The sequence below is a fragment of the Rhinatrema bivittatum genome, chromosome 18 (genome assembly GCF_901001135.1).
Source record: "Rhinatrema bivittatum chromosome 18, aRhiBiv1.1, whole genome shotgun sequence".
NCBI classification, from domain to species: Eukaryota; Metazoa; Chordata; class Amphibia; order Gymnophiona; family Rhinatrematidae; genus Rhinatrema; species Rhinatrema bivittatum.
Window position 1 is genome coordinate 60335671 of NC_042632.1, and position 27957 is coordinate 60363627.

A 27957-nucleotide genomic window follows, 5' to 3' on the forward strand; every position below is an offset into this window, starting at 1 on the left:
TCCTTGTATTAATAATGAATACGTGTCAGTCAGGACATCATTGTGTTCTCACAGAAAGTCATGAGATGTGGGATATTGGCACTTGTACAACTTTCGAAGCTTGGCAGTCTTCCAAGATCTCCCGGATGACAAACACCAGGTGAGCTGTCACCTGAGGTCCTGGGCGGAGCGTGGGGGGCATTCACAGTATATATAGGAGCTCTCAGCACAGAGTTCTCTACTCAGACGCCTTTGGGTATTGTAGCTCAGACTCAATACACAACCAACCCAGCCATGAAGATCACAGTTGTCTTTCTGGTGGTGGCCCTGAGCTGCTGCTATCAGGGTAAGTAACCTTTACATTATTACAGAATACAGAAACCTCCTCCATATTTCACCTTTCACACTACTGGAAGTAGAGAATTGCTGAGGGGACACTTCATGGGATCATTTGTATGAAAATGATACATCCCCATACATCCTGATAGCAGGATGTATGGGGATGTTCTGTGCAGGGACTGAATGTCAGTCTAACTGTGAATGGCAGGATGCCCGCTGAATAGTTGGTTTCACGCACTTCATCTAAGCAGATGACGTGCAAATCCTCGTCCCTGTCACAAATTCCCTCCTCACCGCTCTCCAAAACTGGGAAACTTGTCTTGCCTCCATTAATCAGCTTCTCACTAATATGCACTTGTCTCTCAACCCCCAAAAAACTGAACTCCTCTTCATCTCCTCTAAACACTCATCAATCCCTATACCTCCCACCTTCTCCTCATCCACCTTCCCTACCTACACACGAAACCTAGGTGTCATACTTGACAACCAACTCACCTTCAAACCCTACATCAAATCTATCCTCAGCAACTGCTATTTCAAACTGCAAACCCTTAAAAAACTCAAACCTCTTCTATACTTCTCTGACTTCTGTACAGTACTCCAGTCCATTTTTTCCAGATTAGACTACTGCAACACCCTTCTTCTTGGCCTCCCTGTTTCCTACATCAAACCGTTGCAACTCCTCCAAAATGCCACTGCACGCATCCTCACAAACTCCAATAAGAAGGACCACATCACCCCCACCCTGATTGCATCGGTAGCCAGTGAAGATCAATCACGCATCCTCTACAAAACTCTTACCCTCATTCACAAAAGCATTGCCAATGAGCATTTCCACTGGATAAATCCCCCATTCCTTCCTCGAACTTCCACAAGACCAACACGCTCCTCTCTCCAAGGAACCCTTTGCACCACCTCTATAAAATCCACCAGACTCATCTCTACAACAAACAGAGTCTTCACGCTTGCTGGCCCCACACTTTGGAACTCTATGCCCCTGACCTACGCACTGAAACTTCCACACCCAAATTAAAAAAAAAAAAACTTAAAACCTGGCTCTTCCTAAAAGCCTACCCCTCTTTATCCACCCACGCTAACCCTACTCCTTCTGTGACCTACTGATAAAAATCTCATCGCATTATGTCATGTTCTGAAAAAAAACGAATAGCACTCCAGAAACTTTACTATCTCTCCAAATGTTTAGTTTTTCGTAGATAATCTACTCCTAATGACAACTATAATTCTAAGCAGTACCCTTCTTAGGCCTTCAAATTCTCCTGTTTCTCCCCCGAAAAAACTCAGCAATTTCAAGTAATGTACTTTCTGTACCATTGTACATAGCCTCCCTCTTTGCACTCTGTTGTATTCTCCTCCCCCAATTTATGCTACTCCCAGTTGAATGTATTATGTAAGTTCTTAGGTTTCTTGTTGTACTCTTTTGTTTTTTGTTCTTTGTAAAGGCCATGCCTAATTGATATTTATTATTCTAAGTTATCTGTAAACCGATACGATGTGCAAACGGTTGTCGGTATATAAAATCTTTAAAATAAATAAATAAATGCATAATCGTAGGCATTAAATAACACTTGCTGCCCTGCATTAGGGGCTTAGAACAGAACATAGCATGATAATTAGCACCGTGCCTGTTAATTCTAACAAACAGGTCTCTATGTCCTTACAAAGCTTCAGCCTCCAGGGTGGGTCTCCCCAGCATCCTGCATAAGGACAAAAATTACACTTATTTATTAATTTATGCATTTTATATACCATCATTCCAAAAGAAGATCACAGCAGTTTACAAAAGTAACATTCACATTATAGGTCCACACAAAATCAAAACATACAACATTCACATAAGTCAACACAACATCAAAACATGTTAGCTACATAGTTAAATAGTAGTGCATGATGAATTAGCTACCATTAGATAATTTTCATGAGGTAGTCAGTGGGATGTTTTAACACTCTTCTCAATAAATGTCAGTCGTTCATCAAACCATATCTAAGAAATTTTACAACAACTTGCACATTTTATATGAGATCATACGCTTTTTTTTGAAGAGCCAGGTTTTCAGTTGGCATTTGAACCTCTTTCTTTCTGTAGTGAGCCATAATTCCTGAGGTAGAGAGTTCCATAAGTTGGGGCCTGCTATAGTAAACATTCAATCTCTTATTTGCACTAGATTAGTGTTCTGTGGTGTAGATACTGTTAAAAGTCCATTGTTTTGTGATCTAAGTGTTTGTTGTGGTTTGTATAGTTGGAGAGTTACACCTAAAGCAAGAGTTGCAATCATTGATTATGCTGAAGATGAGTATTAGTGCTTTATAGTGTATTCATGATTGCACTGGTGGCCAAAATGCAGAGGCATTTTGTAGTAGCTGTAAGGGTTTTAAATGTCTTAAGGGTAGGCCTAGTAGAAGGGAGTTGCAGTAATCAAAGTTTGAGAATATTAGTGTTTGTAAAACAGTTTGGAAGTCCTGGAATGTTAGAAGAAGCTTTAACCGATGTAAGATTCTTAGCCTGGAGTATCCTGTTTTAATTAATTTATGTGCTTTGTCATGGTGGTGATCTCATCGATCTGTTTTCTTAAATCCCGTACTTGCTCAGAGGGTGTGATGAAGTTACCCAGGTCTAGGGATGGTGGTTTATTTACAGATTGGTTTCTCCTTAGCCAACCGATTTCAGATTTATTTTTGTTTAGTGTTAGTTTTAGCCGAGATAGCTTTTGCTTTATTACTTTCATGTATGTTGAAAGTTTCTCTGCTGTATTTTCAATTGGTTTGTTGATAGGAATGTAGAATTGTATGTCATTAGCATATAGGAAATAGTTGATTGCTAGATCTGCTAGTAATTTACATAGAGGGAGCATAGAGATGAAGAGTGTAGCCAAGAATGCAGAGCCTTGAGGGACACCTGAATCGATTGGGAATGTGTCAAATAGATAGTTGAGCAGTTTGACTTGGAAAGTCCTTTCAGCTAGGAAGGAGGAGAACCATTTGAGTACCCTTCTGATATTCCAATTTTTTTCATCTAATGGCATAGCAGAGAGTGATCGACTGTGTTGAATGCTGCTGTTAAATCTGATAGTACCAAGATATAGGAATCATTACTGTTAAACCCCTGTAGCACAGGGTTAATCAAAGATAATAGTAGAGTTTCTGTCAAGCAATCTTTTCTGAGTCCAAATTGGTTTGGGTGTAGAATGTCATTGTCTTCTAGGTGGTTTTCCAATTGCATGAACACTGCTTTTTCCGCTGGTTCTCTTCCCAAGCCTCTGAGCAGGACCTTTCCTTTTCCCACTGTTCATTACACTGACGGAGACCCTTCAGCTCATCAGAGATGATTATTCCTCGCTCCCCTTCCTAGCTTCTGTCAAGCTACAGTGCTGTCCTGGCATTGGTCAGTGAAAGCCATTGGTTAATGCGATGGAGAAATAAAATTATTCAATAGCGTCACCCAACCAATCTTGTTAGATGGGAGTAATAACAAGGATCTATCATTAATCCCAAACTCTACAGAATGGGACAAACCCCAGTATAAACCCTGGCTCTGTTACTGCAAACACAAGTTCCTTGTCCACAGAAACTCCCAACAATGGGGTAGATTTTAAAAAATTGTGCGATCGCGTACTTTTGTTCACGCACCAGGCGCGAACAAAAGTATGCTGGATTTTATAAGATACGCGCGTAGCCACGTGTATCTTATAAAATCCGGGGTCGGCGCACGCAAGGGGGTGCACAGTTGTGCAACTTGCGCGCGCCGAGTCCAGCGCACGCTGCCTGTTCCCTCCGAGGCCGCTCCGATTTCAGAGCGGCCTCGGAGGGAACTTTCCTTCGCCCTCCCCCCACCTTCCCTTCCCTACCTAACCCACCCCCCGGCCCTATCTAAATCCCCCCCCTACCTTTGTCGGCAAAGTTACGCTTACCGGCCAGCAACCCCACTCCGTGTTCCAGTCCCGGGGGCTGGTCCGGAGGCCGTGGCCACGCCCCCCCAAACGCCGCGTCGCTCTGGGCACGCCCCCGACACGCCCCTTTCAGAAAGCCCCTTTTACGCGCGTCCCGGGGCTCTGCGTGCGCCGGCGGCCTATGCAAAATAGGCGCGCCGGCCCTGCGCGCGTAAATCCAGACGGATTTACGCGCGCAGGGCATTTAAAATCCGCCCCAATGCGAGCGGAGCAGAACTAGGACATTTCCCCTTACTACGCAGCATGCAAAAAAGAATATGCACAGTCTGCTGTCACCTCAGTAACAGCGACCAAACTCCCTCCTTTACCAGACGCTGTTGGAGAATAAGAACAAAACTTGTTCCATCCTGCCAGCAGGCCAGGACCGTAATCTGACCAGGGACAGAGAATTCCCCTTTCTATTTCCTGGAATTTTACTGGGCTCATGATTATTTTGTAATTTTTTCCCTATTAATTTAATTACCTTGGGGTCATTTCCAAAGGGACTTCTACATGTAAAACTGTGGCCCTTTAGAAAATAGTGCGATGGACACGCGCAGAAATTTCCATGCACCCCCCAGTGTACATGTGGAGGGGAGAGGCAGAGTCTAGGTTTTGCAAACATTTTTATTTTAATAAGTATGTGTGTAAATGTTTTTGGCAAACAATGCGAACAAAATATCAGGAGTAACTTTGTGCACGCAGTTTTGCCGGGGTAACTTATGCGTGTAGCTTTGAAAAATGTTTGCACGTGATTTCTGCACAAGTTATCAACGATGTGAGAAAATGCCCCTCTGTACCTTTCACTGGCAGCTCATGTAAAATTGTTGTGCCAGCAACGTTATCTGAATCTGAGACGTCCAATACTGGGAAAAGGGTTTATTTCCATTGGATAAATAATTTTCTTTTTGTTTATGCTTGATGACAACGTCCAATAGTTTTGTTGAGAAATTGTTGTTGCAGTGAATAAAACATAAGAATGATCTGAAAATGAGAGCTTCAGGAACATTGCATGACTTGTTTCATCTCTTTCTCATCCAGATACCAATGCCCTTAGCATCTCAAATCCGGTAAGTATGCATGAGCAGCACCAAAACAGAGCTGGCAAAGGAATGTGACTTTAGCTTCCCCCTTTTTATTGAAATATCGTTACCTTTGATGCGCAAATTATAAAATTGTAACTAGGGGAACCCTCGCCCCCAGGGCCTTGATCTGCACCTTCCCACTCCCTACCCCCCACTGCCCCTCCTCGGACCCCTTCCTCTGCCTCTCTGCCTGCTCCTTGCACAGTCTCGCTCTCGGGTCCTGTATGAGTCTTTGCAGGACAATGAACAGGGACCTGATTTCCCTTCTCTTCCCTTCTAGCAAGTTTGTCAAGGCTAATTGTATTTTTTCATTTTACTTTTTGTATCATTTTACCCTTCCTGCATGTCTCTCCCCCTCCTCTGTCTGTCTCTATGCTCTTCTCTCTCCACTCCTCCCTTCCTCTCTCTGTTCTTTTCTCTCCTTTCCCTCCCAACGTGTCTGCACTTACTCTTCATTTATAATCTGTGTCTCTGCTCTTCTCTCTCCTTCCTTCCCCCTGTCTCTGTTTTTCTGTCTCTTCCCTCCCTCTGTATGTCTCTGCTCTTCTCTCTCCTTCCTTCCCCGTCTCTGTTTTTGTCTCTTCCCTCCCTCTGTATGTCTCTGCTCTTCTCTCTCCTTCCTTCCCCGTCTCTGTTTTTCTGTCTCTTCCCTCCCTCTGTGTGTCTGTTGGTGCTCTTCTTTCTCTGAGAGCACTGATAACTGTCGGTGCATATTTCATGTGCAATGATTCAAAACTCAGGTACAGTAGAAATGACCCGATAACTCACACCAGTAAACAAAGATGCATAGGGAAAGTGTCCTCTGCTCAATCCACAAGGAAAGGAAAAACCTGCAGCCCCTTAGAGCTCTCTTCTCATAAGACCACACAAGTGTCCCTGGTGCATACAAGTCCTGGAGCTTGCAATATTTCCTCAGTTTATAGCCTGCGCACCGTGATGGAGCACGGAGGGCTCTCTGGACATTGTTTATCGCCAAACTTGACAGGTGATCACTTCCAGAGAGAAAATTCTTTTCCTCAGGGATCCAAAGCTTGTGCCAAATGCTGGTGGAGCATGCCACCTCCGCTTGAGAAATGTCCCTCTTCTGTAGTAACCTGTAACACTGCTTTGGCCAGCTGCACCCATATCCACAGCCTGGCTCCTTGTAGAGCTCCAGAAGGGAAGCCGTCAGTAGTTCTGCAATCCAGGTCTGAAATCCTTTGATCTGCAGCGCAGGACTCCCTCTCAGCATCTGACAGTCAGCACAGAACTGCTGCAATTCCATGGGCGCAGGAAGAAATAATCTCATTGGCTCACAAGGTCAGCTGGGCTCAGGAGAGAAAAAAAACCCAACCTACTGTGCAGGACTGCATCTCTCTGGAAATTAACCCATTGCCCGCTGGTTCTTTTCTTTTGTCCTGAGATGAGCCAGTGGAGTTAAAACCAAACAAACCCAAATCCTGCCAGCTCTCATCTGAACTTGATGGCACAGTGCGCTGCAAACATGAGACCAGGCTCCTCGATGCCTTCTCTCCTCACTCCATAAAGGGCAGTCCAACAAGGTACTGCTAACCCAGAGAAAGGTTAAAGGCCAGGCAGAGGTCAAGTGTCACCCCCTTCACCTGGAAATGTGGTACATGATATAGGTGTTGAGACCCCTTGGGGTCTCCACTAGATGTGCCTGGTCCCAGCCCTCGGGTAGTCGGCTGCAGAGGGACAAACCCTTCATTACAGCTTCTCCCCAGAGTTTGTCTAGAATTGGAAGTGCCTTAGGCACAAGGAGTATGGGAGGCAGATGTAGGTTGTGTTTCAGATGTGCTCTGATAATAAGAAAGAGGGGCACATGCCTTGCCAGGTCCTGTAATAGGGCATTAAGAGGGGTTTTGTTGTTGCTGGGTGTGTGTTTTGTTTTGTTTTTTTTACAATTTTTCCTGCTCTCCACCTTTTTGATATGTTCCATACCAGGCAGGCCGAGTCCCCTGGTCAGGGTGGTCAGCAGGGGCTGTACACTTTGTCTGACCAGCACAAGGAGAGGTGGTAGCACCCAATGCGGGGAGAGATCCAAATTCATCATTGCAAGTTGTATTTTTCCATTCTTGGGGAAAGGGAGATTTTTCCTGCCCCCCTTCCTTTCCCCCAGCTGGAGACCTTGAGTAACTGTCTCCAGTGTGGGCTTTTCCTTCCCGGGAGGCTAGCTTTGCCTTTTGAGAAGGAAATCATCGCGGGAGAAACATCAGGAGGCCCCATCTGAAGTTTCCGACACAGGGACACCGCCAGGTGAAGTTAGGATTCAACGTGGGAAGGGATCTGGTCACTGTTAGGATTTCCCAGCCCCCCTGGGATAATCATCTCTCCTTACCATGGAGGACACCTGGGTTCCAGCTCCCCACCTGAAGGGACATTTCCAGAGACTCGGAGAGCACTCAGATCCTGCCGCAGGTAAATCTGGGACCCCTGGAAGTATCTGGACATTTTAAGTTTTATATATCGATTCTATTACAAGGAATTACAGTGAACTCTAATTTGAACACCCATCCAGAGAGTCCTGCCTGGCTTGTCAGTGTTCCTGTCCCAAAGAGCTATGGTAACACACAGACACATGGGAGCTTAGTACTGCCTGGGCTCAGGAGGTCTGCCTTCACCCTCATGGAAAGGACCCAGGAAAGGGGAATGAGAAATGTCTGCCATCCGCCAAGAAAAGGTTTCATAGAATATCTTCTGAAATCAAGTGAAATTGATAAATCTGTGAACCCGTATTCCCTTAAAGGTGAAATTTTAAAAGCCCGGTGTGCGCCAACTAAAATTTAAAAGCTGCAAACTGTGCGCATATCTCCTGTTGCGTGCACATCTCAAAAGTTTTCAGAAAGGGGTGGGGCATGGGTGTGTTGTGTCATGGCCAAGAGATGTGTGCAAAAATACTTACACAGCTGTGCGTGCGCTGACTGCGCTCAGGTCCCCTGCTACGAAAGTTTCTTTCTGGTATGGAGGAAATAAAAAGAGAGAGCCGGTTCCCAGGGGTTTACTAGAAGAGTGCAGGCTATGAAACCAGGGGGGTATAGAAGACCCAGCTGTTAACTGGGTGAACTGGTGGACGTATTGGTGAAACTGACAGTGGCGTGTATGCAAGCCCCTTCTAAATCTTGCTGACTTATTGCAGAGAATTTAGGTTTTACTAATCCCCACCCTGAGATGTGGAAGGGCGGGTAAGATCTTAGCTTCTTTAGATAAATGAACAGAAGCGGGATTTATGTGCCTAGGTCTGCATCCATTTAAAACTGCATGTACATGTGTGTGCGGCCAGGCTATTTTATAACGTGCACGCATAAAAGAGCTCAACTTATAAAATGGCCTGCATATCTCGGCGTGTGCCGACGCAGGCGTCCCAAAGTGCGCCGCTTGAAAGTTACTGTCCCTCTCTATTCCTCAGGTTCCTTTCTTTCATTGTTGAAATGAAGAGGAAGCATCCCTGGGTAACTTCAGCATGTGGCGCCCTCTTCTCACAATTTAATTCCCCTTTTAGTTACCTGGGAGCCAATGCTTGATGTTCAGTAAGTGTGTGGTGCGTGACGGGCGCCCCCTTCCTCCTCCTCTGTATGCTGGAAGGGCATTTCCGGGGGTTGTACCGGAATGGGTTTCATCTCCTCCTTCAACCTTTCCTCATAACTCTTCTCATGCTGGTAGGCAGGAAGGTTGCATAAAAACTTCCTCCCAAGCAAACTTCCTATCACATATTTACATGCAAATATCACTAGAGAAACTTCAGCAATCCCTGGCTGTGATTGGGCAGTTGCTAAGGCTCCTCCACCAAGGCTATGTGCCATTACGCCAAGAAAATAGAGAGCTGAAAGGAAAACCCTCCTCCTTTCTCTAATCACAAATTAAAAACCGCACAGACACTAGGGGTCATTTGCTTTTAGGCAAGCAAGAGCAAACTGACCCAGCAGCCTCTAATTGCAACTCCACCCTCTGGGGTTTCTGTGTAACGGGAAGATTCTGGGGTGGGATTACCTTTTCAGGAAAGCTACTTCCCTGCATTTAAACTTATCACGTTATCTCTCTGCAGGTATATACGAAGTGTAAGAGCATCAAAGCAGCCGAAGAAATACTGGTAAAGTGCACATTTCCAACATTGTTCTCAGGCAGTTTTCTTTATGACCAGAAGGTGGCAGCATAACCTGTGACCAGCATGGGAGCACAGAACCTCCCGACACTGCAGAGCAGTAACCTAACCCACAGTTCCTGTGTAACAGCATCGGAGCACAGAACCTCCCGACACTGCAGAGCAGTAACCTAACCCACAGTTCCTGTGTAACAGCGTCGGAGCACAGAACCTCCCGGCACTGCAGAGCAGTAACCTAACCCACAGTTCCTGTGTAACAGCGTCTGAGCACAGAACCTCCCGGCACTGCAGAGCAGTAACCTAACCCACAGTTCCTGTGTAACAGCGTCTGAGCACAGAACCTCCCGACACTGCAGAACAGTAACCTAACCCACAGTTCCTGTGTAACAGCGTCTGAGCACAGAACCTCCCGGCACTGCAGAGCAGTAACCTAACCCACAGTTCCTGTGTAACAGCGTCTGAGCACAGAACCTCCCGACACTGCAGAGCAGTAACCTAACCCACAGTTCCTGTGTAACAGCGTCTGAGCACAGAACCTCCCGGCACTGCAGAGCAGTAACCTAACCCACAGTTCCTGTGTAACAGCGTCTGAGCACAGAACCTCCCGGCACTGCAGAGCAGTAACCTAACCCACAGTTCCTGTGTAACAGCGTCTGAGCACAGAACCTCCCGACACTGCAGAGCAGTAACCTAACCCACAGTTCCTGTGTAACAGCGTCAGAGCACAGAACCTCCCGACACTGCAGAGCAGTAACCTAACCCACAGTTCCTGTGTAACAGCGTCTGAGCACAGAACCTCCCGGCACTGCAGAGCAGTAACCTAACCCACAGTTCCTGTGTAACAGCGTCTGAGCACAGAACCTCCTGACACTGCAGAGCAGTAACCTAACCCACAGTTCCTGCGTAACAGCGTCGGAGCACAGAACCTCCTGACACTGCAGAGTAGTAACTTAACCCACAGTTCCTGTGTAACAGCGTCAGAGCACAGAACCTCCCGACACTGCAGAGCAGTAACCTAACCCACAGTTCCTGCGTAACAGCGTCGGAGCACAGAACCTCCCGACACTGCAGAGCAGTAACCTAACCCACAGTTCCTGTGTAACAGCGTCAGAGCACAGAACCTCCCGACACTGCAGAGCAGTAACGTAACCCACAGTTCCTGTGTAACAGCGTCGGAGCACAGAACCTCCCGACACTGCAGAGCAGTAACCTAACCCACAGTTCCTGTGTAACAGCGTCGGAGCACAGAACCTCCTGACACTGCAGAGCAGTAACCTAACCCACAGTTCCTGCGTAACAGCATCAGAGCACAGAACCTCCCGACACTGCAGAGCAGTAACCTAACCCACAGTTCCTGCGTAACAGCGTCGGAGCACAGAACCTCCCGACACTGCAGAGCAGTAACCTAACCCACAGTTCCTGCGTAACAGCGTCGGAGCACAGAACCTCCTGGCACTGCAGAGCAGTAACCTAACCCACAGTTCCTGTGTAACAGCGTCTGAGCACAGAACCTCCCGACACTGCAGAGCAGTAACCTAACCCACAGTTCCTGTGTAACAGCTCAGCACCCCCACATCTAAAGCCCGACACCCTAAATATCCCAGCAACCTAATGTCTGCTGTCAGCAATTGTTTGGCTAATGAGAACATCCTTAAGTTGCCCTCTTATCTAAAGCTATGTTCCTTTGATGTATTGAGTTCACTACAATCAAACGTGTAACCCCTGTGATGCTGAACCCAGATAACAGTCCCAGATGCCATATCTCACACTTGTACTTAGTTGGATACTCTTAGCTATTCCATTGGGTTTATTTCTAGGGTTTGCTGCATGGTGTGGGGGAGGGGGTTTCCTTTCAAGGCCCTCATATTGCTCTTTACTTTTACCATACTTAATTCTCTTGTACACAGCACTGATAATCTCAGCCTAGGGGATAACAGTCACTGCTCAATAAGACACATGAGAGTTGTTTGGTGGCTTCCAACATTTCTCTTTTACTGATAAAGTGCAATGGTGGATTAAAGTCGTCATAGCTGTGTTCTTCATTTTTAAGATGGTAAAAGTTCTTTTAGAAAGTTGGTCACTTACAGTCTCTTAGGTTTAGATGATGATCCGATTGAATGAGTTTTTAGTTACTTGATTTCTTCAGTTTTATCTCCTACCTCCTCGAGCTCCAAAAACTCAAGCATATTCAGCTCTTATCAAAAAGGGGGCGTTCATGGAGGAGTTGAGTTATCCGGCTGACGTAGCTGAATATTGCATATATCCGGCCACATTAGCGAGGTAAATTTATTAACTTACAATCACTTTTATATTCCACAAAATCATAGTACATCAGTGTGGTTTGCAAACTTAAAATACAGGCATAAAATATAAAACAATAAAAAGACAAATTTCAGAATGCCGTTCTGAGATCAACTGGTCAATTGTGCCCAAGAGTGTCATCTGTTTGCTACCTCTGCCTATGATGCTTTTGTCCCAAAATGTCCCTGGATTAGCCAACTCTTGAACTTAGGCACTGATAGTTCACCTCTCAATGATTCTGGCATATTACTCCATAGGATAGGACCCCCTATGGAGAAAGTTCCATCGCCTATTATTGATGGAACCAGCCCTTACTTCTAAGAACGTGATGAATGCGAGGGGATGTATGTTCCGAAGGCTACACAGAGTCATGGGTGCAGCCTGATTAATTAATTTATGAATGACCATAAGAAGTTTAGACTCAATTCTTAAAGATATAGGCAGCCAATGTAAGGACTGGAGCAATGTGATCAAATCTTGTGTTTCCAGATAATAAACGGGCCGCTGAATTTTGTAACAGCTGCAGTTGGCTCAGGAAGGCCAAGCAAAAGGGAATTGCAATAATCTAAATATGCCAGACCCAAAGATTGCACAATGAGAGTAAGGTCTGGGGGTTCTAACAGGGGTTTCAACCTCTTCAATGTACGGATTTTAACTAACTTTATATGAGCAGGCATTGAGAGCCTAGAGGTTAGCCTGACTCCAACATCTTATGGCCCTATGAATCCACACCCTCCACACCCCCCCCCCTTTAATCTTAAAGTAGCACTTACCTGCACCAGGGTTACGCTTCCAGCGCTAGAAGGGTAGTTTACGCTTTGGCAGAGGCTGCGCTGGACCTCGCCAGGAGCGAGTAAGTGCTGACCCCACTCCCAGCGGGATTTATGGACCACGGGAAGGGCCTGGCTTCAGTGAGTTGATCTCTAAAGAAGGGGTTTGTCCGGTGGGGGGGGGGGGGGCGATGGCTCCATCAGATTTAAAGATGTGGGGTATTCAAGTAGTTCCATTGCCAGCTTTCACGTGGGGGAGCTGCAAACCACCAAACTGCCTCCCCCCCCAAACCAAATAGTAATGTCCTGATTCAGTATTAGAAGGGGGCAAACGTTACTGCCACATCTATCGTCTCAGCGAGTGGATGGCCTTCATGCCAGTCTTTCTCTTGGGCACCACATGATGGAGGATTCTGACCGCTCGATATTCTGTTCTCTTTCAGAGAAACCTGAATAGTGAAATTGCAGAGTTTACTCAAGCTTGTAAAAATCAAGAGGTAAGAATGACTTATTATTTTACTGTTTTGTGTACAGAAGAGGTGGAGGTGCTGCTCGCTGTTTCTCACCATTCCCCCTTATTATATGCCATGTCATGTCCAATTATTTGTATCTTACCCAATCTCATATATTTCATGCTATGATAAATGCAGTTCTACTATCTCTGATTTCTTTATTACATACTAACATAGTAAATGATAACTGAAGAACACCAATTGGCTCTTCCAGTCTGCCCAGTTATTTCTGTTCAAGCTGCAAGGATACATCCCAGCTGCCAGCTAGAGAAGCTTTATCTTTATTTAGATTTGTGAATAAACACTAGGCGATGTAGAAAAAATACAAGCATACAAGTTACAACACAGTCGCAGCACACACATACATAAAAGAACATGGGACCAGCCCTATAAAGACTACTGAGAACAATGTTTGAAGTAAAATTCCTGATATGTGTGCTTGAATAACCAGGTCTTCAGCTTGTACAATATCACTTCTCATCCAATTCAAGTTTTGTTTTACTCATTGGTTCTTAGCGTTCAACTTAAAAAAAAAAAAGAAAAGGGAAACTACAATAAAACGAGGAAATTTAGAAAAAACTAAAAACCGTGATTGTGAAAACAGAGATTGTTTAAAAAATACCACCTAGAAAGCCCAAATAAAATGTATTCCATGTATTTAAAAAAGTTGAAGGAAAACCACACAATTGCCAGTCTAGTTAAATGGTGAGGAGAAAGACAACCCCTGTCAGAACATTGTAAATAATTGCTCTTTCTGTTAAATTCCTTTAGACTTTCCTTCCTCACCCAGTTTTGGAACATCCTTGCTTTATTGTAACTTCAGATTTTCTGTTCACTTGTTACAGTTTTTTAGTTTATTCTCATTTCACACCCCATGTTAAATGTAAACCAGCATGATGTGATTTTTATCTTGAATGCCGGTATAGAAAAACACCAAATAAATAAATAAACAAATAAATGTAATTAAATCCAAAAGGATATCTTTTAAAAATGGAAAGCAAGTCCAAATGAGAACAGGAAAAAGCTTAAATACTGGCAAGTTAGACATAAATCGTAAATAAGGCAGGCCAAGAGAATTTGAAAAGAAACTTGCCATAGAGGCAAAAGCAAAACTTTTCCGGTATTTTTGAAAGAAGCCTGTGAGGAAATCAGCTGGGCCACTAGACGACAAAGTCATCACAAAAAAACTAAATGAATACTTTGTTTTGCTCTTTACTGGAGGATGTCAGGGAGATACCCAAGCAGGAACTAATATTTGATGGTGATAAATCAGATGAAGCAAATAACTGTTAAACTGGGAGATGTAATAGAGTAAACTGAGACACTAAAGAGTGAGAAATCATCAGGACCTTCTGGTAGTCACCCCAGAGTTCTGAAAGGATAGGAAATTGTGGACCTGTTAGCAGTAATTTGTAACCTATCATTAAAATCAGCCCCTGTAGCTAAAGACTGAAAGCTCACTGCCTGGGCCGAACGCCAGCTGACAGTTTCCTGGACAGCCACTTTATTCCATGCCCTAAGGGTCACATTCCTCTGCTCTGCACAATGTGCTGCTCAGCACTACCCCTCTAGTAGGGCCCACTTCTTCATACGGAGCCCAATGGGGCTCTACACGTGTGCAGCAGCTCTTACAAGGAAAGGGTCACGTTACATTTGCCGCAGAACATGGTCGAGACTAAGAGTTCAGCCAAGATTAAAAAAACATTTGGACGAGTTTCTGGAGGACAGCTCCAGAAACAATGATTATTGAGATGACTTGGATGACTCCACGTCATACTTTTGGAAGAGAGAGTTGGGGAATGCACTTTCTGTTTCAGCCCTGCTGGGTTCTCCCAAGTGACCAGACTGACCACTATCACAGAGTTGGGTTTCTCCTATTTTTGTCATTATTTTTATCGTAATTCTGTGTTACGAGACTGAAGAGGGATTCCGCGTGGTTTAGGACATGCTCAGTGTGGCAGTTAAAGTTCTAGAAACTTTGACAAGTTTTCTGTGCTGGGCTCCATCCGATGATGTCACCCATGTGTGAGGACTACCATCCTGCTGTCCTAGGAGGACACCTGTTACAGGTAAGCAACTCTGCTTTCCCTGTACGTACCAGGATCAGTCCAGGACACCTGGGTTGTGACTCCGCACCAGTAGATGGAGACAGACTAAAACTTGTGGGCGGAGCCTTATATGCCCCTGTGCCAGTCACAGCCCCTCAGTCTTACTCTGTCTCCAGTAGATGGTGCAGGTCCGGTCACAGCCCTGCCTGACCTGATTCTGGTGGTTAGTCAGGTTTGAATTTTGAGTTAGTTTTTGTTAGGCCTAGTTGTTTTATGACCAATTTGGGGTTTGTTTTTTAATCCTTAGTCCTGGGTGCCCTGCCTCCCAGGGGAGTTGAGAGGTCCTGAGGGGACTACCCTCCCCCGGTTGAGGCCGCTGCCAGGGTCGAGGACCCGGCTGGGCTAGTGGCAGCGTCAGGGGTGACACCGGGGAGCCCGGTTCACTCACCCCTGCAGGACTAGGGCTCCAGGACCCGGGACAGCGGCCAGCGTCAGCGTTTAAAAAAAAAAAAAAAAAAAGTTTCCTGTTTTATTTTGTTGCGGCCGGCTCTCCGTTGCTTCGGCGTCGCTACTCCTTCGTTTTTCACGCGGGGGGGCGCCGCTGGCAGGGGGGAAGGTCGCCGAATTAGTTTTTATTAATTTTGACGCGCGCCTCAGTTTTTTCTTCCCGCGTTCGTCGGCATGCCGCGCGGTTCTTCCTGCAAGCCCGCGGATCGGCGCGCGCGCGTTTGTCCCTGGAGGGCCTCTGCTCGGCCCGAGTCCCGGGCGGTGAAGGAACGTCCGGGGCATCGCGAGGGGCTCGGGCCCGGAGCGCGCGTTCGCCGCCGCGAGGGGTAGGCCAATTAGGCCTCAGGACATTTTCCCGCTCAGCACGGGAGTGGCGGTCATTTTGGGCCACCGGCAGGGAATTCACGCGGACCGCGGCGGGCAATTCGGCTCTACCTCCCGCGTTTTCCCCGCAGCGGGGCACGGCGGGAGGGGTCGTCGCGGAGGGGCTTCGGCCCCGGGGGGATTCCGGGGCCGATTCTTCTGACTAGGGGTCGTTTTCGGAGGATTTCGCGGTTTTGCTGCGCAAGGTACTTAAGTACAAGCGTAGCAAGCGCTCCCGAGGGGGGAGGCTCTGAGGAGGGCCCCCACCAGGCCCCACCGAGAAAGCGCAAGGCAAAGAAAAGAAGAAAAAAAAAAAAAAATACCGCGGTGCGCGCCCAGGTTCCCTCGCGAGGGAAACGGCAGCTCCAAGGCGTACCCCAGGAGGCAGATTCAGAAGATTCCTCCACGGCGGATACTGATGATCCCGAAGAGTCCCCGAGGGGGGCCGAGGCGTCGGGGGCGGATGATTCCGCCCAGCCCAGCGCGGGAAAAGGTACACAGGCAGCGGACGGGGATGTCCCCAAGGTAGTCCGCCTGTTCCGCAGAGAGGAACTGTCGCCACTCATCCCGGCCATCCTCCAGGAGCTGGGGATAGAGGCTCCACCCGTGGTGGTCCGCCAGGAGGCCAATATGGATCCAGTTCTGCGAGGTCTCACGGGACCGGCGGTGGCTTTTCATTTTCATTTTTCTTCGGATATCTTGTTCCGGGAGTGGGATACCCCGGAGTTAGGGTTGAAAGTCAGCAAGGCCATGGACAAGCTCTACCCGCTCCCGGAGGAGGCGCTGGAACTTCTTCGACTTCCAAAGGTGGATTCAGCGGTCTCCGCGGTGACGAAAAGGTCCACTATCCCGGTCACGGGAGCGACGGCCCTTCGGGATCTACAAGACAGGAAGCTCGAGGTGCAGCTCAAGAAGATATTTGAGGTATCCGCCCTAGGGGTGCGGGCCGCAATCTGCACTAACTTCGCCAGGCGAGCTAGTTTACGCTGGGCCCAAGTCCTTCAGGCGAATGCGGGCCTGTCTGCGGAAGAGACGTCTCAGGCTGTTAGATTGGAGGTGGCAATAGCTTATGGAGCTGACGCCCTCCACGACCTTCTGCGCACTTCGGCTAGGTCCATGGTGGCAGCAGTTTCAGCGCGCCGTCTCCTGTGGCTGCGCAACTGGGCAGCAGATGGCTCTTCCAAGGCCCACCTGGGTTCGTTACCTTTCAAGGGAAAGTTGTTCGGTAAGGAGTTGGATGATTTGATGATTTCTCTGGGAGAGAACAGGGCATTCAAGCTGCCCGAGGATAGGGCCAGAGCGCGGTCCTCTTTTCCGGCCTGGTCCCGATACCGGGGGCCCAGGAAATCGCGCCCTCAAAGATCCGCCGGACCTTCGTATAGGCCATCTTCTTCCCAGAACACTCAGTGGCAGCAGTCCTTTCGTGGGAAACGTTATGGGAGGCAAGGAGGAGCCCCGTCGGGTGCAGGGGCCAAGCCCTCCCAATGAAGTCTGGCCGGTCCACCCCTCGTCGCGCCCGCAGCACGCCGTTCCAAATGTAGGGGCGCGATTAACCTTATTCCTTGAGAAGTGGACCAGGGTGACGTCGGATCAATGGGTCCTCGACGTGATCAGCCACGGCTACGAGTTAGACTTGCTCGCATCCCAGCGGACAAATTCCTGGTCTCGCCCTGCAAGGCCTCCGGGAAGAGGGCGGCGGTGTTGGACACCATCCGTCGGCTAGAAAGCTTGGGGGCCATATCCCCCGTCCCTGTCGATCAGCGCGGCACGGGCCGTTACTCCATTTACTTCGTGGTTCCCAAGAAGGACGGCTCTTCAAGACCAATTCTGGACCTGAAAGGAGTAAACAGATGTCTTCGCGTTCCCCACTACAGAATGGAAACGATTCGGTCAGTTATCGCTTCGGTGCGTCCGGGCGAATTTCTGGCTTCTCTGGATCTCACGGAGGCGTACCTTCACGTGGGCATTCAGCCATCGTGCCAGCAGTTTCTGAGGTTCTACATTCTGGGGAGGCACTACCAATTTCGGGCGCTCCCATTTGGCCTTGCAACGGCGCCTCGGACATTCACGAAAGTGATGGTGGTAGTGGCGGCGCAGCGGCGACGGGAAGGTCTCCTGGTTCATCCTTACCTTGACGATTGGCTGATTCGGGCGAAGTCAGAGAGTCAGTGTCGACGGGCGGTGGACAAGGTCCTCCAGCTCTTGCAGTCCCTGGGCTGGGTGGTCAATTACCACAAGAGTCGATCGGATATGCAAGCTGCAATCTCAGGTGAGGCATCTGTTGTCTCTTCGCCGTCCCTATGGCTTCAACGCTCGCGTTGGTACCCTGGGCGTTCACTCACCTGCGGCCATTGCAGTCTTCTTTGCTGTCCCGTTGGAAGCCGATTTCGGAGGATTTCTACCCACCGCTCCCGCTTGTGGGTCCGGCACGATCCAGTCTTCTTTGGTGGCTGGATCCAAGTCATCTGTCCTGTGGCGTATCCCTTCTCATTCCACATTGGACGGTGGTGACCACGGATGCCAGTCTCTCCGGCTGGGGAGCAGTTTGCCTAGGGAAGTCGGTGCAAGGCCTTTGGTCAGAATCGCAAGCTCAGTGGTCCATCAACCGCCTCGAGACCAGAGCGGTCCGTCTGGCTCTCCAAGCCTTCCTACCATTGGTGTGGGGACAGGCGGTCCGGGTACTGTCGGACAACGCCATCCCCGTGACCTACATCAATCGTCAAGGCGGGACGAGAAGTCCACTGGTGGCGGAAGAGGCGCAAATGTTGATGGCCTGGTCGGAACAACATCTCAGCAGCATAACAGCGTCTCACATTGCCGGGGTCGACAACGTGCAGGCAGATTTTCTCAGCAGGCATCGTCTAGATCCCGGAGAGTGGGAACTGGCGGACGAAGTGTTTCTTCTCATCTGCAGGATGTGGGGAGTTCCTCACATGGATCTGATGGCCACGTGGCACAACGCGAAGGCTCCGCCTTTTTACAGTCTGCGTTGAGAGAGGGCAGCAGCGGGCGTCGATGCGTTGGTGCTTCCTTGGCCGACGGATGTGCTGCTGTACGTGTTTCCCCCGTGGCCAAGGATCGGCGAGATTCTGCGGCGCATAGAATTGTACCCGTCCAACGTGGTCATGGTGGCACCGGAGTGGCCACGCCGTCCATGGTTCGCAGACCTCATACAGTTGTCGGTGACGGCTCCCCTTCGTCTTCAGGGGTTCGCGGGGCTGCTTCATCAGGGCCCCGTCTGTTTGGAGGATGCGGATCACTTCTGTCTCGCGGCATGGCTTTTGAGAGGAATCGGTTGAAGAGAAAAGGTTACTCAGACGCAGTTATTGCTACGCTACTGAGGTCCCGGAAGCAGTCTACGTCCCTGGCTTATGTCAGGGTATGGGTAGTTTTTGAGGATTGGTGTGTGAAGCGAGGTTTGGATCCCACTACCGTTGCGGTCCCTGATATTCTGGCTTTCCTCCAGGCGGGACTGGCCAGAGGATTGGCGTGCAGTTCCCTACGGGTCCAAGTGGCGGCACTTGGTTGTTTGCGGGGGAAGGTCGGGGGATCCTCCCTGGCTCTTCACCCGGATATAGCCCGTTTCCTGAAAGGGGCTAAACATCTCCATCCTCCCTTGCGTCCTCCCTGTCCGGCTTGGAATTTCAATTGGGTTCTTTCGGCCTTATGTTCGGCACCGTTTGAGCCTTTGCAGCGCTCTACTGTCAAAGATCTCACGTTAAAGACCGTGTTTTCTGGTGGCGATTTCTTCGGCTCGCCGTCTCTCGGAATTGCAGGCGTTGTCCTGTAGGGAGCCGTTCTTGCGAATCTCCGACACAGGTGTTTCCTTGCGGACTGTCCCTTCCTTTCTTCCTTAGGTCGTCTCGGCTTTTCATTTGAACCAATCCGTTGAACTTCCCGCTTTAGCGGTCGGGGAGTCGTCGGATCCGAAATCGAGAGATTTACGGAAGCTGGATGTGCGGAGGTCCCTCCTTCGCTTTCTGGAGGTCACTAATCCTTTTCGGGTAACGGATCATCTGTTTGTCCTCTTTTCCGGCCCAAGGAAGGGTGCTGCAGCGTCTCGTACGACGATCGCCCGTTGGCTCAAAGAGGCCATAGGCTCAGCATACATGGTACGGGGAAAGCCTCCGCTGGTGGATCTTTGGGCTCATTCGACAAGGTCTCATGCTGCGTCTTGGGCGGAGGTTTCTCAGGTGTCGCCTCAAGAGATTTGTAGGGCGGCTACCTGGAAGTCGTTGCATACCTTCGTCCGACATTACCGTCTGGATGTTCAGGCCGCTGAGGCCGGAGGTTTTGGGGAGAGGGTACTCCGAGCGGGACTCTCTGCTTCCCACCCTCGGTAAGTTGGCTCTGGTACATCCCAGGTGTCCTGGACTGATCCTGGTACGTACAGGGAAAGGAAAATTAGTTTCTTACCTGATAATTTTCGTTCCTGTAGTACCAAGGATCAGTCCAGGATCCCGCCCGCAGTACTACGCTAAGGTATCGGAGAGTCCGCTCATCATTGTTTCCGTACGCTCACTGCTTGTTCGCTCTCCCAGTTGGGGAGTCTGGTTCCTGCAAGGGTTGGAATTGTTTCCATTTAAGTAGCGAGTTTGGCTAGTTAGCTATGGTTGCCTAATTGGGTTTCTACTTTGACATTACGTATGACTGAGGGGCTGTGACTGGCACAGGGGCATATAAGGCTCCGCCCACAAGTTTTAGTCTGTCTCCATCTACTGGTGCGGAGTCACAACCCAGGTGTCCTGGACTGATCCTTGGTACTACAGGAACGAAAATTATCAGGTAAGAAACTAATTTTCCTTTCCTCTAGGACTACTCATTATTACTGTACTGCAGCCTACCAGACAGATCTATAGCTTAAAGCTCATTCTCTGCGTAGCGTGCCAGACAGATCTGGCTATGTGCGTGCTTGAGTTCTACTTGCAGCTTTCAAAGTCTGCTTCTGTACCCCATGTTTTTCCCTGTAAACAGTTCACATTCCTCCACTTTACTTCTTGAGTTTTCTTTCTTGTTGATTTTATTTCTCCTATTCACCTTGGAATGATATGTTATCTAAGTCTTTCCTAATTCTTACTATAAGGTGAGTTATCAAAGAGTTTCTTACACACATTTATTTAAGGCTTTTATATACCGATGTTCCTGTACTGGTACATATCACGTCGGTTTACATAGAACCAAAGTTGGAAATTACATCAAACAAGAGGGTACAGATAACAGGGCTAACTTCGTATGAACCTATAGATAAAGCAGCGAACAACTTAAAATAAAATTAAATTTATTATAAATATAAGTATAAATATACAAAATATAAATAAATATAAACATAAACAATCAACAAATGTGGATTAACAGCAGACTTGAAAAGCTTGAATGCATTATAACATACAGCTAGTGGGGAAATAAATGAGATTAACTTATAAGATTAAATGGTTACGGCGTCAGACATCTTGCATATTGGGTTATGAAATGCGTGAATCTGACCCTGAGGGAGAGACCTTTAAGTGAAGGCTTTTGTGAAAAGCCAAGTTTTGAGCTTCTTTTTGAACGTCCGACTACAAGTTTCTAGCCGAAGGTCTGTGGGGAGGGCATTCCAGTGAGAGGGGCTGGCGGTCGAGAATGCACGTTTCTTGAGCGATGACTTGGCTGGAGGTGCATATAAGGTGCCTAAGTAGCATAAGTAGCATGTAAGTGCCTGTATGCTATTGTTACAGATGTCGAGACTACGCACTTATTTTTGGTTTCAGGTGTACATTTTAGTGGAGGAATAGCGCCAGGCTAGGGGTATTCTGGAGTGGGATTCAGAAGTACACACTGTGGATGCTATTTTATAAGCAATATATGTGTATACATTACTGAATTTATTTGTTCACTTTTACTCCACTACCCTTTGTCACGTAGATGGGGTTTTCTCCTAGGAGGGGGCTGTTACTAGTGGAGGGCCTCAGGGACCAGTCCGTAGACCGATTCTTTTCAACATTTTTGTGTAAAAGAGGTGAGAGGGGAGGGAGGGGGCCAGAGTTCAGGTAGAGAAATAATTTCCAAGTATTCTTTTGATTTCCGGAAGTTTGTAAGTAAATGTACAAGCATAAGCCTGGAAGGATTTCCATGCACAGCCCTAACTTTCAAAGTGGACTCACATGCATACATCTGCTCTGAAAATTCAGGCTAAGTCTGTGAAGACTTTCTACGCACACGTGCAGAGTTATAAAATTACCCTCCCTGTGCGTAAACCGCATCATACCATCCACTGTAACAGAGCTTCCACTGGGAATCCCTTTCCCTGGGGGCTCAAATGAGAAGGTTATAAAGTAAACACAAAACCAGAGACTGGACTGAAGGCTCCTGGTGATGTAGAGCTCGGGTCTGACACTGGTGTCATCCTTCTAAAGTGACGTTATCATGCTGTGACCTTCCTGAAGGCTCCTGGTGACATAGAGCTCGGGTCTGACACTGGTGTCATCCTTCTAAAGTGACTTTATCATGCTGTGACCTTCCTGAAGACTCCTGGTGACGTAGAGCTCGGGTCTGACACTGGTGTCATCCTTCTAAAGTGACTTTATCATGCTGTGACCTTCCTGAAGACTCCTGGTGACGTAGAGCTCGGGTCTGACACTGGTGACATCCTTCTAAAGTGACTTTATCATGCTGTGACCTTCCTGAAGACTCCTGGTGACGTAGATCTCGGGTCTGACACTGGTGTCATCCTTCTAAAGGGACGTTATCATGCTGTGACCTTCCTGAAGGCTCCTGGTGACGTAGAGCTCGGGTCTGACACTGGTGTCATCCTTCTAAAGTGACTTTATCATGCTGTGACCTTCCTGAAGACTCCTGGTGACGTAGAGCTCGGGTCTGACACTGGTGACATCCTTCTAAAGTGACTTTATCATGCTGTGACCTTCCTGAAGACTCCTGGTGACGTAGATCTCGGGTCTGACACTGGTGACATCCTTCTAAAGTGACTTTATCATGCTGTGACCTTCCTGAAGACTCCTGGTGACGTAGAGCTCGGGTCTGACACTGGTGTCATCCTTCTAAAGTGACTTTATCATGCTGTGACCTTCCTGAAGACTCCTGGTGACGTAGAGCTCGGGTCTGACACTGGTGACATCCTTCTAAAGTGACTTTATCATGCTGTGACCTTCCTGAAGACTCCTGGTGACGTAGATCTCGGGTCTGACACTGGTGTCATCCTTCTAAAGGGACGTTATCATGCTGTGACCTTCCTGAAGGCTCCTGGTGACGTAGATCTCGGGTCTGACACTGGTGTCATCCTTCTAAAGTGACGTTATCATGCTGTGACCTTCCTGAAGGCTCCTGGTGACGTAGAGCTCGGGTCTGACACTGGTGACATCCTTCTAAAGTGACTTTATCATGCTGTGACCTTCCTGAAGGCTCCTGGTGACGTAGATCTCGGGTCTGACACTGGTGTCATCCTTCTAAAGTGACGTTATCATGCTGTGACCTTCCTGAAGGCTCCTGGTGACGTAGATCTCGGGTCTGACACTGGTGTCATCCTTCTAAAGTGACGTTATCATGCTGTGACCTTCCTGAAGGCTCCTGGTGACGTAGAGCTCGGGTCTAACACTGGTGACATCCTTCTAAAGTGACTTTATCATGCTGTGACCTTCCTGAAGGCTCCTGGTGACGTAGAGCTCGGGTCTGACACTGGTGTCATCCTTCTAAAGTGACTTTAACATGCTGTGAGCTTCCCCAGTGTCCCTCTTCCTCACTGCTTTCATTCTTCTGCTGAAGGACGTTAGCCTTATGATAGAGCTTGGGGTGGATACTAGGAAACAGGTTTAGATCAGGAGTAGCATAAATTGGGCTAGGTTACTTGGTTTCTTTTTCCTTGCACTTAAAGCCTGAAAGGGGTAAATCTTAATATTAAAATATTAGAGATACTTTTATATGGGACTTTGAACAAAAAGCAGTAAACAATTTTCACCAATCAAGCTGGAACTCTGATAACATCAATGGAAATAAATTAGAATTGTACCCAAATGTAAATTCATGGATAACAATGGGGGCCAAAAAGCACTCTGCTGTGGGACCTAGAAACTTCACCCTGGCATCAGAACCTAGCCATCATGACATGATAGGAACATTATTCATCTGTGTCTTTGAGGATCTGCCACTTATGATAAGGGCACAGATACACGCCAAAGAAGACCCACCAAATTATGATGGGGAGCAGATTCATGCCAGGACATCCCACCGCTTGCACCAACTTGTTACGATGATGGAAAGGGTGGGGTGCTTAACTAATGTTTGCAAATAAACAACTCTGACCAAGTCTTAAATCACACAATAATATATTTATTATACTGAGTATAAGCAAAGGTATACTTAGGAAGCAAAGGTATACTTACAACATGTACATAGCACATCGAGGTCTGGAACTTTTGCTTGCTTTTTTCTTTTTGCAAGCTCTTTTTATATACATTTTCTGTAAGCTACTTGATAACTACTATTTGTTCAAAACCACAAGATTTCAGTTAACCTTGCTACTAAATGTAGCTATTCTTTGTTCCCGTTTGATCTTATCTTACTTCAGATGCACAAACTTTCTTCACAGATACCCTTTCTCAGATCTGTTATCTTCACAGATACCCTTTCTCAGATCTGTTATCTTGTTATCTCATGCTCATCCTGTGACTCACTTGTTGACGTTTCACCTGGATTCTGCTAATGTGTGTGTTGCTTTGCAAAACTAGGCCATAGTTCATATGTTGCTTTGCAAAACTAGGCCATAGTTCACCATAGCTGCTTCTTCTTTCTTCAGAGCCTTAATTCATTTTGAGGCCTCTGGTATTTTTTCCATCAGCATGTTCTACACTAAATACCCTGTAAGCAAGGCCATATTGGAAGCAGGATATCAGGGCTATGTGAATACTGCTAATAGGACAATTTAGATACTGTGACGCAGAGACGCTAAGTTTAAATAATTTTATTGTTTTAAAAATTCTTATCAAAATACTCAGTATAGCCGTCACTCAATAATGTATTTCAAATTCTGTTTACTGCCCTTATAATTATCTCCCTCTCTTACTCTCTTGGGTTGAAGTCCTTGATGTCTCTCAGAGTGTGAGGTCCCCCTTCATGTCATCTGCTCTCCTGTTGTTCTTCGTTTCTTCTTCTTTGTTAATTGGGAAACCTCCCATTTTTATAGATGTTTGCTCCATAAACCTGCAATGTCTCTCAGATCATTGGTGGGACTTAGTTATGGTTGCTTGGAGATTTCTTCATGAGTGGGAGGTCGATGTGGGGGATCTTAGCATGCGTCAGTTCGTCTCTTCACCGTCCCTTTAATGATGCATTAAACATAATCGCAAGCATAAACGTTTGCATCTGCTAATTCTTCTATAAAGTGAGTTTGCTATTCTGTGACCGTCCCACGAGATCCTCCTCCCTAAATTCACTGCTCTCATTCTTTCCTTTAGGTTAATCTTCAGGATCTGAATGAACTGGTAAGTATCAACCTTTGTTCCATAAAGTCAGGGATGGATACAGGATTTTGCCACCTGAAGGAAATGTTGGTGCTTTTATCCCGCTCCCTTCCGTAAGTGTCTGTTACAGGGTAGAAGAGGGTTTTCAACTCCGAGGCACAGATAGAATGGGTGCCAGGGCTGCAGGAAGTGACTTTGCTGTTCTGTGCCTGTCCTATGGATACCTCTTCTCTAAACTCACTACTCTTCATTCCTTTATTTACACATTCTGTAACATTCAAATAGTTCTCAGTGTGGATATTAAAATAACACATAGAACTGCATTAAGAAGCCTTCATACTGTCCTTAAGCATAAAAACATTAAATCTGCCTTAACATTTTTTAAAAAGAATAAGGAATTTTGTTTTCTCAAATCCAAATAATGGTCTTCCCCACTTTGGGCAGCAGGGAACGTGTATCAGATTGCGGGTGCTGAGAAGGAGAAGGATCCCCCCTGTGATTCTCGCAGGCGATAGTGTTCCCAAGGACGGAAGAACAAGTGGATCCCGTCCTGAGGAACGCAGCTCCCGCACTGATGTAAATCCTCCTAACGATCAGACAGACAGGAAGGAGTTTCACTGTGCAGCTCCTTGTGCAGGAGTCAGAATTGTAAACCGGACTCGCTGCGGCCTTGGCACCTGATGTACTGCCGGCAGCCTGGCACTAACACTTTCATGCAGTTCTATAGCAGTAATTACCCTGCTGCCCCATTTTGGGCCAAATGCAGATCCTATTAAGTTTTGGGGAGTCCTGCGTACAGTGCATTACAAAAATCTATGCTGGCTAAAACAAGGTAAGCTAAACAGAAACATGTAGCAAAAACACTTATAACATAATGACCACACAAACGTTATCATGAAAATGCCAGAAGCATAAACCAGGAGGCAGGGTGAGGTGGCGGCCTCAGGTGGCAAAAAATGCCCTGCAAAACACTTGTGCCGCAGCCGCTGCCTCACCCTGCCTCCAGAGTCAAACATTGGATCGGGCAGAGATAAACCAAACCCCTGCCCAGTCTGCTCAGTGGCAACCCCGGGCAGCAGGAGATGATGTCGGAAGAAATGCTACTAGTCATCTCCTGCTGCGTCTAAACTGGCAATCCAAGAGAGGAGGAGGACGCAGTGCTTAAAAATAATGTTACAGTTTTGGCTGCAGTGCAACCGCCTCACCACCAGGGGTCCCTCTAGTGCTGGCTTTCCAGACAGGCCCAGTCCATCTCCTCTGTCCACTCTGTGCTCTGGGTGTGTCCTTATAACCCTGCCTGACAGTTGCCTCGGTGCTTCGGCATCGAGCTCTCCTGGGCTCCCTGCTCTAGCCCTGCGTGGCCTTCGGGCCTTCCCTTGCCTAGCCCTGCGCGGCCTTCGGGCCTTCTTCCTCGCTTTTCTTACCTGGCCTACGGGCCTTCTGACCTGCCTGCTCTGCTTACGGTGTGTGGCCTACGGGCCTTCTGTGTATGTGTGGCCTATGGGCCTTCTGACCTGCTTGCCCTGACTACGGTGTGTGGCCTACGGGCCTTCTGTGTATGTGTGGCCTACGGGCCTTCTGACCTGCCTGCTCTGCTTATGGTGTGGGGCCTACGGGCCTTCTGTGTGTGTGTGTGTGGCCTACGGGCCTTCTGACCTGCCTTGCCCCGCCTATGGTGTGTGGCCTACGGGCCTTCTGTGTGTGTGTGGCCTACGGGCCTTCTGACCTGCCTTACCCCGCTTATGGTGTGTGGCCTACGGGCCTTCTGTGTGTGTGTGGCCTACGGGCCTTCTGACCTGCCTTGCCCCGCTTATGGTGTGTGGCCTACGGGCCTTCTGTGTGTGTGTGGCCTACGGGCCTTCTGACCTGCCTTGCCCCGCTTATGGTGTGTGGCCTACGGGCCTTCTGTGTGTGTGTGGCCTACGGGCCTTCTGACCTGCCTTGCCCTGCTTACTGTGCCCTGACCCAGCCTGGACCCAGACACTGCTGATTGCCGCCTGCCCTGACCCAGCCTGAACTTAGACTCTGCTCCTTGCCGCCTGCCCTGACCCAGCCTGAACTAGACACTGCTTTTTGTTGCCTGCCCTGACCCAGCCTGGAATCAGACACTGTTTCTAAGCTTCCTGTCTCTCTCCCCCTGGAGCCACCCTGCTGGGTGGTGTTCACGACTCCTGACCGGAGCCCAAGCGTAACAAATAAAAGATCTAGGACCTATGGGCGTGTGTGGGAGACTGCTTGTGTGTGTGTTGGAGGGGGGTGAGAGCCTGTATGGGTGTGAGAGACCTTGTGTGTGTTGCGGTGGGAGGGTGAGAGCCGGTGGGTGTGGGTGGGTGAATGAAGGGGTGCCTGCCTGGGGGTTTGTGTGTGTGTGTGTGTGTGAGAATGAATGGGAGCTTGCCTGTGTGTGTGTATGAGGGAGCCAGTGAGAGTGAGAGCGTGTGTGTATGAGAGAATCCAGGGGAATAAGAGCTCGGGGGGGAGAGCCTGAGAGTGTGTCATTGTGTGAGATGGAGAGAGAGGTTGTGGGTGTGTATACAAGCATGTATGTGTGTGTATGCGAC

The 27957-nt window shown here is 48.0% G+C and overlaps 1 protein-coding gene across 26 annotated transcripts in view; it reads left to right on the plus strand.

The window, feature by feature from the left end:
- The first annotated feature begins 230 nt into the window (after positions 1 to 230).
- Positions 231 to 27957, plus strand: part of LOC115079838 (PE-PGRS family protein PE_PGRS33-like) — a 97489-nt gene continuing 69762 nt past the window's right edge. For all 26 annotated transcript variants that reach the window (XM_029583740.1, XM_029583741.1, XM_029583749.1 and 23 more), the window contains exons 1-5: positions 231 to 325; positions 5304 to 5332; positions 9390 to 9434; positions 12961 to 13014; positions 25391 to 25417. In XM_029583740.1, the coding sequence (XP_029439600.1) occupies positions 274 to 325; positions 5304 to 5332; positions 9390 to 9434; positions 12961 to 13014; positions 25391 to 25417 (207 nt within the window). In that variant the 5' untranslated portion in view covers positions 231 to 273. The remainder of the gene's footprint in view (positions 326 to 5303; positions 5333 to 9389; positions 9435 to 12960; positions 13015 to 25390; positions 25418 to 27957) is intronic.